Here is a 13,744-nt window from a genome sequence, read left to right on the forward strand (position 1 = left end):
CAAAGCCTTTTTCATTTTAGGCGTAAGCCCAGCAAGCATCCTGGCTACCCGTGAATAAACATGCAGGAAGAAAACAGTGGTGGTAACAAAAAACAAGTGGAAAATTCTACACCACAACACAAGTGTGAGGCAGCCAAAGACATTGCGATCCCTGCTGAATTCCTGTGCTGCCCCTCTCATTTGACTGAGCTCAGCAAATATGCCATTAAATGTCCTATACAAGGGAAATACTCTTTAATGCACCTATTTGAAAGAACAAGTTTGTCGCAAGAATGCAAACCTGATGAGATGTATTTCTATGATTGTGAATGTGAGCTGAATATCAAGTGTTTTCAGGAGTGCAGATACTGTATGATGAGTTGCATTAATTATTGTTTTAATTCATGGGAAAATATCTCTGCAGCTAAACCAGATTGGCCTGCTACATGTTTGCAAGAGTAATGACTCCTCACCAACAGCATCAAAGCATCACAGGGTGATTCTTTAACTGTCGGATTTTTTGTGTCTGTGCCAGAAATTAGGAAAAACAGAAACACTTTTTTTTCTCACTTACCTGAGATCAAAAGGCTTATACAAAAATTAAATAATAGATCAGTAATTGTTATATAAAAAGTGGGCTTTTATGTGTGGCTTTTGATATATTTCCTTTGTCTCTGAGTCAGATCTTGGACACTCAACCCTGCTAATTTTGAATTTAAAACTGATCTTAGATAAACTTAAAATACAAATGACACATAAATACCCATTTTATGAAATGTACTATGTTCCATGAGATATATTAGTATCTAATTTTTTTTTTTTTTTTTTGGATTTGCGAAAACTTTTCAGACCAAAATGGACCATAGTTGAAGAATGACCCTGTAATGTGTGAGATGTGGAGACGTTGTGTGAAATAATAGTAAATATATGGAGTTCTGTTTCCTATGAAATAACAATATTGATGCGAACCAGTTTTCAGGCCTGTGAGAGTACCATTAAAATGCATTGTTTACACTGTAAAAGACCATCTGATTTAATAGCGACAGCTGACAAACTTCGATGAGCAGTCTGTTGAGAAACAGTCTGATTAGTGATTAGCTTGTCAGGGTGTTCTTGACAGTAACATTGGCTAGCTTCATCTGTGTTTTAGCTACAGTGAATTGCTCCAGTATTCTCAACAGGAATGCTGTCATGTTTTTTTTGCAGCCCCATCCAATGCACTCCACACAGTAAGTAAAGAATTAGCATGTTGTACAACAGCGAGCTTGTGTAACAGTATTAAGATTTTAACAGCATTACAGCCATATCTAACACTTGAGCTGTTGGGCTCAAAGCAGCATAATAAATTGCTGGAAAAGCGGATAGAGTTTGTGTTTTTTTTTTTGAGTGTATTTGTGCATCTGAAGTGCCACATACATGTGTGTATATATATGTGTGTGTGTATGTGTGTGCATGTCAAAACCCTCAAGGCCAGATATAGAGTCATGTCTATTAGCTGGCTATTGGGGCTGGGGTCTTGTTTTATTATCAGCATCATAACAGTGGTGTGTGTGTGCCCTTTAATATATCACCTCCTGCTCTCCCTCTACTGATCCCGAGGCTAAGATTTACGATTCTGTGTTACATCTGCCGTGTCACATTAATTCAGCCATCACACACAGACACATGTACACACACGCAAACACATACCTCCCACCTACCCCCACACGCACACCCACAGTTACACCATCAAAGCCTGCATTAGGGCATACACCCATGTTTGGTGTATTACGGCATACAGTAAATCCTGATCTTCTCATTTCCCATCACATCTGAGGCCTTTAGTAGATGGCTGCAGGTTCCGGTACTCAGCTCAGCAGCAGGGTTGGTAACACAGGACAGGATACAGTTCTCAAGAGAGAGCATTTAAAGAAAAAAAGAGAACTTCCTGAAGCGCTGTATATGCCTTTTCATGATTTCCCACCTTGCAATTTGATTGACGAGATGGCGAGAATGAGATTTAGGAGGTTGATGTGAGTATGGAGGCAGTGTATTTGTGTGTCTCTCTCAGGGGATTAAGCAGGCAGCCAGATTCAGTGACAGACATGGAGAATAGACTGTGCTCTGGGGACTGTGTCTCACACATTTTGACACACTTCCAGTCTGTAGTGTCCTTCAGATAAAGTGCTGCCAGGGATTTTTTTTTGTGTGTGAAGAGGGTTGGACATTTGAGTGCTTCAGGATATATATGTGTGGAGTGTGTGTGCATATGTAGGGGGTGGCACATACTCCTCTGAATAATGACATTCCTGTATTGAGAACCCATGACAATGTGACAGGATAATTGCAATTTCTTGCTGTCATTTGGAATGACGCTTATTATCAGCATCATCCATACAGTACATCTATGCATTCATGTTCACGTGAGTCTATCTTCTTGGGTGTATGGAAAAAATGTACTATTCCAGTAAACATACTCTATGTATTTCTGCCTCTGCTGGTGTCACTGCTTTGTGCATCAAGAAAAAGTATCCAACTTAAGTAAAAGTAGCAGTATTATAATACTGTAGAATAAAGGTCCATTCATTTTAAAAGCCCTGAAAGTTCTAAAACTTTTGGTTTTAAGTAAATGTGTTGCCATGATGCCACACTATGTTAACATTAGCTCATGATGACTGGGGGAAAAATGAAACCAGCAGCATGTTTTTTTCAGTTTTAAGCCGGACAGTTCAGTGCAGGAGTGATGCAACTCAAATCAGCTGAGTTGCAAAAGGCAAAGTAGCACACCAAGCATGTTGCATTTAAAATTCAGATACGAAGTTGGACGACAGGTTCATCTTTGTTCAAGTCAACCTTATTATAGCACAGAAATTAGTCTTAGTTACCAATTTGCATACACTAAGGCAAGGCTAGAGGAGACATAAACATAAAACAGAAAGATGTTTAAAAGGTGAATATATTATAACACATTAAACACACAAAGGACTTTTTTTTTGTTTTTTAGTTTAAGACATTTACACCATAAACTGATGCTGAAAAGAAACAAATAGCTGCATAAAAAACAGAATGGCAGAAATCAAGTTATTGCCCACACCCAATATTTGTGTGTGTGTGTGTGTGTTTGTGTGTTGAATTTATTTAAATTGTCAATTCTGTTGGATTCTGTTTGATTTCATTGATCATGAAAGTGTACAAGAGGGATAAGGCTCTGTTGGAGCAGAAACATACAGAGGGTGGTATATTTTGTTTATCCAGCTGTAGCTGTGATTTAGTGCATTTTGTATGACTTTAAACACCAGTTAAAAGACCCTGGGCAAAAAAACAACAACAACCAAGTAAACTGTACTTCACACCTCTGCAGCCCTGTGTAAGTAAGGCTGATGAGCTTTCAGGGTCGTAATTCGACACAGAAAATGAATTAGTTATTGCTATTTTCTGCAATATTCAACCCTCCTCCAGTCTGCAGAGTGCTTGCAATGCTGGTGAGAGATTTTGCCCATTGTATCTTTGAATGTAGTTTGTTGGCACATTTAGTGTAAACCAGTTTGAGTTTTTGTTTCACTGTGTGATACCTTATCCAGGAGATTTGATATTGATGTAGAAGTTAAACTGAGGAAACCCTACTCAGGCAGTGTCTTTTTTTGGGACTTCTGTTACAGTCAAGTTTGAAATTTACTAAAATATCCTGTCAAATATGAATGCAACACATATTTAAATTCACATTTAATTGTCTAAAGTTTATTCTGTTTGTAAAATGGCGAAGGAGCTTATTGCGAGCTCATATTTCTGATGAGGTAGTCTTGTGTTCCTACTGTTGTCTTTCTGTTTGTATGTTTTGCATTCTGATCTTTTGGCCTTTCACTGGTGGCAGAACGGGGCTGCCCGCTGCTCGGGGCCAATTAGCCAAAGTAGAGGCATCGCATCAAGCCATTGGGCACAGTGAGGGGTCAGGGAGTGCGACACGTCTCTTCTGACAAGAACCGCTCCACTCCACAGCCCGCTGGTCGGTATGGGGTAGGGTGATGGCCCTGTCTGGCTTTGGGCACCCAGGGGTTTGACATGTGACAAGTGAATGGGCATGCCAGTTTTTGCTAAAAGGACCAGTCGTTATGACTGCAAGTGAAGTCAAGCAAGAGGCTTCTGTATGCAATGACTGCCTTAAAACTGTATTAAAGTGTTTGTGCATCAGTGAATGTGTGCGTTTGGCAAGCAGTGGGTGGGCCGGGAGGCACAGGGGCGTGACACGTATTCATATTGACACCTGTCATTGAGAGCTTGAAGCATAAAGACAGCAAACAGAAAACCGGCATGAAGTTAATTAGGGTTTGCATTGGGTGTGTCTGTGTGTGATGCCCTGTTTCTACCTCTTCAGAAGGTGTTAGGTCGGACCCCCCACTCCTGCCTTGCACTCCTTTCCCTCGCTTGTCTCTCCTGTGGACTCAACTCAAAGAGCGATGTCTGTGCCGCACCGCACTGCACCGTAAATTAGTCCCGGGTGGTGACATGGTGCTTGCTGGGTAATTTGGACAATGGGGCGTTTGACAGCTCACCCATCACAGCTACAGCGCCCCAGGGAGCCACTACTCCTCTTGAGCTTTTCTCTCTCTCCTTGTGCTCTCCTCTCCTCCCTCGGTGCTGATGGAGTGACTCTCTAAGTAGCAGCATCATTCTCCAATCAACCACTAAAATGGCTTTTCATCCAGGAGGGAGCAAATCGGGTGGGGGGAGAGGGTGTGAATATACAGTGCAGAGAGAACGTTGAAAAGCCATAACTGCTGGAGAGTGAGCAGAAAAACATTTAGACAAGCAGCAGGAAAACAGAGATTGTGAATAAGAACAATAAAATAACATCCAAAAACAGTATAAATAGTAAAAAAAGATTTTACTTAGTCATGCATTTTTGAAGCTTTTTTAACATCTACTTTAAATATATATGGAAAGACAATCTTATATACATATTCTTCACACTTACACATACATTTTAACCAGTTGATTGAATAGTGTTGGTGTCAGTCCAACTTTGCTTCTATTTTTGTATTTTATAAAGATCACTCACCCATATCAGAGTCCGCCCAACCTCCCTACAGATTTCTCTCCTCTTATTCATGGATTAAAGTAGGTGTCCATTCACCTCTGGTTATCCCATTTATTGAAATAACTTAATATTTTCTTTTCAATTAAAGAATACCTATCATGCTGAGTCTATTCTGAAAACCAGTGTGTGGTTTGTCCATTCTTACTGTACTTACTGTAGAAACATTGTGTTGAAACATGGTGAACTCCACAGATAAGGACACACTCTCAATGGAGATATAAACAGTTCTTTTAAAGGCAACAAAAACAAGATTCTTGTTTTTAGTTTATTATACACTTAAGAAAACATACTTTTAAAATTATATCCCATTTCTGTCAATATATCCCCCTAAATACCTATGCCATATCCAGTGCATTCAATTTTTAATCATAGATCATTTACTTAGATGGAATCACAGCTCGTTTCCATTTTCCTCACACTTTTCTTCTTTTCCGTTACTCAAAGAAATGTATAACGAGTCTTTGCATAAAGCACATTCTTGCAGCAGGAAATGCTTTAACTTTTAAATATGTGTGGTGTTGCTATATCGGCATGAGATTAATTAAAACTTCTGTTTTCTAATATTGATGTATTTTCGGGGTGAAAATTAGTTTAAAAAATGAAAATGATCCTTAATTATCGTGATGTTTTGACCTTGCCTTTCCTGGCGCTGTGATATGACTGGACAGACAGCGGCCAAGGCCTAGCATGACCCTGGCAACAACCAGCTGCCTCCTGCCAGAGTGCAGCCAGAGCGGACCAAATGAAGGTCAGGGAGAAGGACCAGAGAGAACATGTAAACACCCCCAATGAAAGACAAGACTGGCTGCACAAAGACAGGCGCAGGGAAATTGTGCTGTGCTCTGAAATTGATTAATTGCTCGTCTGTGGAAAGTTGCTAATTTCTGAGGAAAACATAAAACGATGCCACTAGTATTTGCGACAGTGGCGTCAATATAATACCACTTGGAGACGCTGGGTGGGCGTAGAATTGAAAAGCTGGAAACTTTTCCCTCGCAGGTCAACGCAGGAGATGGATAAAGAGGGATGGGAAAGCACAGGGAACCTTTTATCACATGGATGTCCATTTCTTAGTAGATAGATTTAAAATGCTTATCTCCAGGCCCGCTCCTCAGCACTACCACTGCTTTCTTTTCAGCAGTGTGTTTGCACTTTACCGCAGTGGGCTAAATCAATTTGTGCAGATTCATTTTTCCAATTACATCACATACTCTGGTAAAGATAAGACCCATGAATTGGACCACTCTATAATGCCCTGATTGAATTATTCATTCGGGTTTATTTGGCGGCTTTAGTGTGCAAGAGGGCTCTCTCCAGGTCATTGTGATTCTGCCCTGCGATGGAATGACTATGAGCTGCGAACTGATTGGGAGGTTAGTGTTGGAGCCACCTGACTTTTAACTTTAAGGACTGTCGGCTTGTTTTGTCTTGACTTCTCCTCCCCTGCTTGGTTGTGTGATGGCAGAATTCCCCAGAGATGAAATATGAGTGTGCTTAGCACGCCCCAGCAGAGAGGCTCAGATAGGACAGGGCGAGGGAGGGGTCACTGGCCCCAAACACTAATCAATAAATACCTGCTGCAGCCGAGTGTTAGATGGGGCCCTGCAGACAATGTGTGTAGACACATTAGTGTATATAAAGCACTTGGCTGGAAAGAGACATTAGAGTGGATGTGCACCTCTGCTCGCTTTGCCTGTTTTTCATGGAGCTTCTAAAGGATTTTGCTTTTAAAACAACAGCCATACATATTGATTAAAGCCACTGGGATGTATGGGGCCAATACTAACAAGTATTGACTAGAAGAGGTCGTTACCATTGATTTATGTTCACTCAATATAATGGGTAGGTGTGCTCAAAGCACATTTATAGGTAGATCTGATTGACAGTCTATTTATCCTGCTTCAATTGACATGACAGTTGAGTGGTTTGTTATTCTGCTTGACCACTCAGCTGCAAACCATCTCTTGTCCTTCCCCCATTGCGGCATAGCAAAACATTGGCTGGTAAAACTCCCCCGTTGTCTGCCTATCTGGCCAGCCACTTACCGATCTTTTTCTCTATCTGGAGTGGGAATGTATATAAGAATGATGAGGAGGAGTGAGTGGAAAGAGAAGTGAAAAGGGAGAAGGCAAGGGGGGGACAGAGAGGAGGGTGAAGACGATAAATAGGAATAAAACAGGAATGAAGAGGGGGAAGATTTATGCCACTGTTCATCCTCGTTCATGCTTGACTCTCCCCTGATTGAAGGGAAACATTGGCCCCACTGATACAGCGCTTTCCTTGGGACAATAAATCTACGCGAGTACAGATAGAATAGAGAGAGCTTATCTTGCACCGTGGTGTCAGAACCCAGCATTCAAAAGCTGTTATCGCAGATATTCACATACAATATATGGTATAGTGTGGTAAGAAATACAGTCTTACAAAAAGGCAGCGTAGGAGTATGGTACAGGAAAACAGGTGATAGATCCACTATAGTACTGTATAATATATGGAGCGTGTATGGAGTACAGTGTAAAATGTGTATCTGTGGGGATGCATTTCTTTGTAAATCCACATCACTTCTAAGGCTATATTCATGTTTTTTTGCTCTCATGTGACACAGTTATGATTTTTTTTTTAGATCTAACTAGTTTGGACACAGAGATTAGATTTTTTTCCAATCCGTTCTGGGCCCCTTTTATATGTGGTCCTAAATCCAATACAGCTCTGATCATGATGTGACTGTGTGAAACCCTTCACATCACGACCCCAACACTCCTGACTCCTCTCCTGGCCACACCTCTCTCTCCACAGAGTCACCAGCAAGAGCTGCTGATAGAGCTAGTAGACCAAAAGGCCATTTCTCCAAATACATGCTACACACTCCCAAATAGAAGCACATAGCTAATGTTTATGCAGACTGACTTCAGCAGACCTTCCTACCAAGGAGATCATTCCAGAGATGAAGCTTTCATCACTTTGTCATTCTTTTTTTTTTGCCAAATGTGATGTTTTTTGTTGTTGTTTCAATCTGCATGTTTGTGGCGTTATAGGTTGAATTTAAGATATTTCAAGGCAGAGATCCATTCGCACATGCACAAAATACTTTATTGGAATGGAATGGAATATGCCGTTTACAAGACCCGTATCAAATTATTGTCATAATCTGAATAATAATGGAATATTAGTGTGCATGTAAATGTGACCACTTGATGTTAGGTATAAGTCATTTCAAACACAAATGTGAACAGTTTATGTAGAAAGATGGAATCTGGGGAAATAAAGGAAATTGAGAATTATGACCTTTAATGTTAACATAGCCTAACTGTCTGTCTGTGTCCCTACCTCTATAAATTTCTAGTTATTGCTTGATTTGGATGGAAGACCCTATGTCCAGTTTGACAACACAGATGGGCTCACATTGTTGGTGAATCAGTACCCAATAATCCTGTGTGTGCTCTGCCTTGAAATGCTCAGTCTAGAGAAATCTACAGAAATCTTTCGAGGGCTTGAGTTGGCACATTTCCAAAGCATCTTTCACGGAAAATCAGCTTTGACCTCCTGCTGACACATGACGTCAACAACATGTAAAATTACCAGCATGTATGGTCTGAAATGCATCGATTAAAAAGGCAGCTGAAGCCTGGGACGTTGTCATCGCAGTGTGGACACTGACTTCGATGTCTAATGCGTTGTGGATGCGCCGTCGTCAGTTTTCACTGCTCTCAGCACAATAGATGTCATTAATGTGAGTAAAGTATTGATAGTCCAGTAATAGCAGTGTACTGATTGCTGTGGTGAGGAGTAATAGTGCATCAGGAGGTATCGCTGTAGCTCATTTTAAGGTATACTTGAGATGCATTTGCTGGATGATTCTTTATATAGCCAGCTGGTGCTCATTTCTAATGGAAACTATTGATGTAAGCTAGTCATTAAGACCCTGTAGTGTCCAAGATTCAGCAAGATGATTGTCACCCAGACAATGTTAAAGGAAAACACTGTTAAAACAAACTTGTAGAAAAAATATGAGGTGCACACTGTAGGAAACTTTGGCTAATTGGACAGGTCGCATGGGTCTTGGCGAGCTGTTTACCATATAATGAATAGACCAGAGTGTTACAGGGTGCAAACTCTAACCTCATGCTTTTCATGTGAATTTCTGTGTGTCTGGTGTAGGTGTTGTGCACCTCACCATGCAACAGTTTGTGTATTTATGTAACACAGATACTCTTTTTTTAGCTCAAGATGTGAGCTCGGTGGATGTCTTATCTCTGACGCTGAGCTTTGATATGTAGCTGTGCCAGTGTTAAGGTTTGACTTTGATTTCCTCATGTCCAAAATGTAATCATACCTTAATATTGCTTCTCCCACAGCTATTGGATGTGACTCAAGCCAAAGAGGGGCTGACTGCCAAGACCCTCTCATACCTTGCTTCACTCCCGCTTGTATGAATTTGATTTATCCGTCTTTAATGGGTTTTTTTCCAAACTGGTTTGCCCCCTACCTGATGAATTCATTGTCAATGGGAGAAAGGCACATTTCATTTAGTCATTAACTTATTTTTTGAGGGTAATATCCAGCTCATTTATCTCCGAAACTTTTTGTAGTTGGGATGTGGAACTGATCTAAAATTCAACTAATATTCAATTTGAGTTGTAAAATATTCACTAATAAGACTTACAATATGAATTAGAAAAACTCACCCCAATTACAGAGCAAAATACAATTTGAATAAAAGTGCTGCGAGGACATATTTCATTAAATTTTAAACACTCAATATGGAGGCAAATTTTCTGATTAAAATCAAGCCACAGAATTACAAATGCTCACAAAAATCCATATTGCATATCAAACGGTGGAGGCATGCCATATTAATGTTCCTATTAAAGGGATATGACACTAAAAAAGGTAGGGGAAAGTGTTTCATAATGCATATTTGATCTGTATAAGTATGGTAATATGTTCTGCACTTGTTGAGTGTTAGGTTTGTGAATATACACACTGTCACTGTGTGTATCCACAAAGATTGCATCATCTTGAACATGGAGATGCTGAAATCTCTAAACTATTTTATCATGAACTGTCTGCTTATTGCATATGAATGAAGACAGTAGGAGGGGGAGCCAGAAAAAAGTAATGTTTCTCTTTGAGCTTCTTGTTGCTCACAGTATTCTGCTCACCAGGGAGGGAGAAAGAAGGTGCTGGGATGCTGGATGTGTTGGGTTTGAGGAGGAGGGGGGTGATTGGAAGGAGTCAGGGTCTTTCATTTTGTCACGTGGTGTCTTTTTTCATTTCTGGTCTGATTTTTCACTGGAGGGCTAGTTCCATTCACTTGAATTTATTATTTCTTGCACTGAGGAAGTTGATGAATTCGAATATCTGTGAGCGAGTTTGTGTGTGCCTGTGTGCGCATTAATGCCTGCGCAGGCGTATGTGTGTGTGAGCATGTGAGGCGTGCGTCTCTCTCTCTGTGTAAGGGAGCAATGCTTTCATGGCTGTTTCAGATCTCTCTGCCTCACAGTTCGACAGAGCAAGGGAGCCAGGAGGGAGACAGAGATGGAGAGATAATGGGAATGGAGGGTGAAAGAAGGCTAACACAATCTTTAATGAGTTTCCTTGGCTCTCTTTGCCTGTTTCTGGGTCAGGGTCCCCTGGCTGAGGATGTGGGTGGACTGAGGACTATGGAGCACAAGAGAACAGACTAAGCCAAGGTCTGCTGAAATAGACTTATGCATTAGAGAGTCATCACCTTTGTAAAGACATAAACGCTGAAAAGTTCGACAGTATCGCTTTAACAATTTGTACATTCATACTGAAATATAATGGTCTAGGGGTCACGGTCTGGTGATTGCAGCCGCACACAAGATACATGTAGATTGATGGACGTAATGTGGAATCAAGGTTCACATGTGCAAGGTCTGCAAGGAAACTTTTAGCTGTGCGCTGTTAGCAAACAGATCGGCTTGCAAGTCAGCCACAATGTGGAGGAGCGTAAATGAAATGTCGGATTTGGAAAATCCACCTGCGAATTCCAGTGAGCTAGAATACAAGAATTATGTATAAAGGCCCAGAAACACCAAAATCACATCAAAAAACTAGTGGTGCAGAAGGCCAACTGATGCATCACTGCACGTCAAAAGTGTCTCAGCTAAGAAGTTGTCCTTAAACACACTGCAGTCAATACAGCCAATGACCAACTGCATCTGTGCCTCCATGAGAGGAAATAACTCTCCAAACCAGCAGGCGGCGTCAGCTGCCTTGTTCATTAAAAAGGGAAAAGACCGACAGGATGGATTTACATTGCTTTTTAGCCAGTTAGCACATAACCAGATGTTGACAGAACAAAGGATATCTACTGTGCGCTGGCTGACTGTTGGCCTGGTGTGTCAGGGCCCTAAGACAAGGAGGGTGTTTCAGTGTCAGTGTCACTCCACCGTTGTAGGGGCAACACATTAACACTCTTATGCCAAAAGCGCTGACTAAGGGGCGCTGTTTTACAAGTACGGAATGAGAACAGGCTGGTAGGGGATTTGACTTAAAAACACATTCGTACAGGTAAACAATCGTGAGGTGGTTATTCTCATAAGAGATGCTTTTCAGTTTTTTTTTCGTGACCTGTTGCCTCATGAGAGAGTGTTTGCAAGTTGTAATATACATGTTTGAAATGTTCCTCATTTTTATAATGAAAAATAGTTTAACAAAGATGCCAGTGAGCAAAATGTTACCTCAGTCCCCAACAAGGAGATTTTGTCCGTATTTGACAACCTCCAGTGACGTAGTTCTGATTACATGTATATGACCTGACTTGTCTTTGGGAGGAGGAGGAGGCAGAGGAGGAGGAGGAGGAGGAGGCGGACGGGATGATGGATATGGCTGCCAAGCTGCAGACCACTGTTCGAGACCAACAAACAACAAAACCGCTTGTTTTCAGCAAGACATCAGCGGCATACACAAACATACACAAACACTTTCATAACAGCACACAGACAAACCCTCTTCCCTCGTGATGAGGACGGCTTTTGGTCATTTTCTGATTGGCTCCCCCTGCCCTTTCATTTCCTAGCAATCAACTTCAATCTGTGGCAGGTATGAAGGGAGAGATAACATTAGAGAGACATCGTGGGGAGATATCTGCTCAGCCGAGACATTATTTAGTGCTCCCGAAGCATCCAGGAGGCAACCTCTGTCAGACAACAAGGCTCCAGCGTGTCCACACAGGACAGGGAGGCGGTTAGATAGAAGGACATGGAAGAATTACTGATGGGCTGATAAACTCTTTTGTTATCCGAACAGTCCGCCTTCCTGTTTCTGTTCTCCTGTGCTATGTTTCTGTCCGTCTGCCCAACTCCATTTCGATGTCTCAATCTATGTCTGTCTGACTGAGTTACTTTCACCGTCTCACTCTGTTCCCCCTCGCTCACCTTCTGTTTCCCACTGTATCTCTGTCTCTATTTCTCTACCTTCTTTCTTTCACACTTGTGAATAATTGATGTCTACCGGTTCGATGGTAAGAATAGAACAGTTCTGGAGGTGACAAATGGGGTGGCGAATAGGCTTCATCCTCCCTCTCTTCAAAGAGTTAGAAAGTTAGCCGTGCTCGCTTGTGGGCGTGTGTGCCCATATATTTGTGTGCTTGCGATGTTTTGTGGCACTGTGAGCATTTTGTTCACGTTTGTGTGTGAGCGAGTGCGTGTACACACGCAGTTGTGTGTATGTGATTTAAGACAGGGAGATGAAAGGGAGTTGTAATTACAGGGAAGCGTATCTGTCTACTGCAGAAGTATCCGAGGAATGGCACAAACTGGGCCAAAAGCCTGAGGTCATTAGATGTGCTGCATGTGTGTGTGCATGTGTGTGTGTGTGTGAGAGAGAGAGAGAGAGAGAGACAAAAGCAAAGAGTAAGAGAGAGAGCAAGAGAGAAAATGGGAGACAGAGAGAGATCAGCTTATAACTTCAGTTCCTCAGAGTCAACCTCTGAACTCTGCTTCTCATTATTGGCTCTGTCTCTCTCTCGTTTCTCAGCAGTAGCTGGTTGTGGTTAGACCAAGCAAGGGCCGATTTCTGTAAATCCATGCAGCCTTATTGCCTGAGAGGAATCGCAGAATTTCCTGCGCTCTAAAATACACTTGTGTAAACATTCCAAAATATCAAATGATAGGGATTTCACTGTGTGCTGTGCGAATGGATAATCCCATGCAAAGACTGTGGTTATAATACACTGTCCCACTGTCTCTTGTCTGCTTTCTTTTCTCTCCCAACCCATCCTCTCTCTCTCTTTCTGCCTCTGTTCTCTTTCTCCCTTCATCTTTCCTTTCATCTCTTCCTCCCGCCCTCCATCTCTCCTTCACAGTGGAGGATGACTTCATTGGTCTCGGCGATCTGCCGGAAACCTTCCCTTCAGACCCGCCCGAGCCGCTGCCTGTGTTTTTGATGGAACCAGAGGAGGCCTACATAGTCAAGAACAAACCAGTCAACCTGTACTGCAAGGCCACGCCCGCCACCCAGATCTACTTTAAGTGCAACAGCGAGTGGGTGCACCAGAAGGAGCACACTGTGGAGGAGCGGGTGGACGAAAACTCTGGTCAGTAAAACGGATCAGCTACATACACATTCAAATCTGCATTTAAATCAACTGTCTCCTGAAAAGTTAGATTCATATTTGACAAATTTAATCAGCAAAGGACACAATGCACAGGTTGTTTCCTACAG

General features: G+C 41.8%; 1 protein-coding gene across 3 annotated transcripts in view; it reads left to right on the forward strand.

Moving 5' to 3' along the window:
- Positions 1–13,744, forward strand: part of unc5cb (unc-5 netrin receptor Cb) — a 177,977-nt gene that overhangs the window by 68,365 nt on the left and 95,868 nt on the right. For all 3 annotated transcript variants that reach the window (XM_088070682.1, XM_088070683.1, XM_088070686.1), the window contains exon 2: positions 13,386–13,616. In XM_088070682.1, coding sequence (XP_087926808.1) covers positions 13,386–13,616 — 231 coding nt within the window. The remainder of the gene's footprint in view (positions 1–13,385; positions 13,617–13,744) is intronic.

Source organism: Plectropomus leopardus, chromosome 20 (genome assembly GCF_026936395.1).
Source record: "Plectropomus leopardus strain MGB_pleo_1.0 chromosome 20, ASM2693639v1, whole genome shotgun sequence".
Classification (NCBI taxonomy): domain Eukaryota; kingdom Metazoa; phylum Chordata; class Actinopteri; order Perciformes; family Serranidae; genus Plectropomus; species Plectropomus leopardus.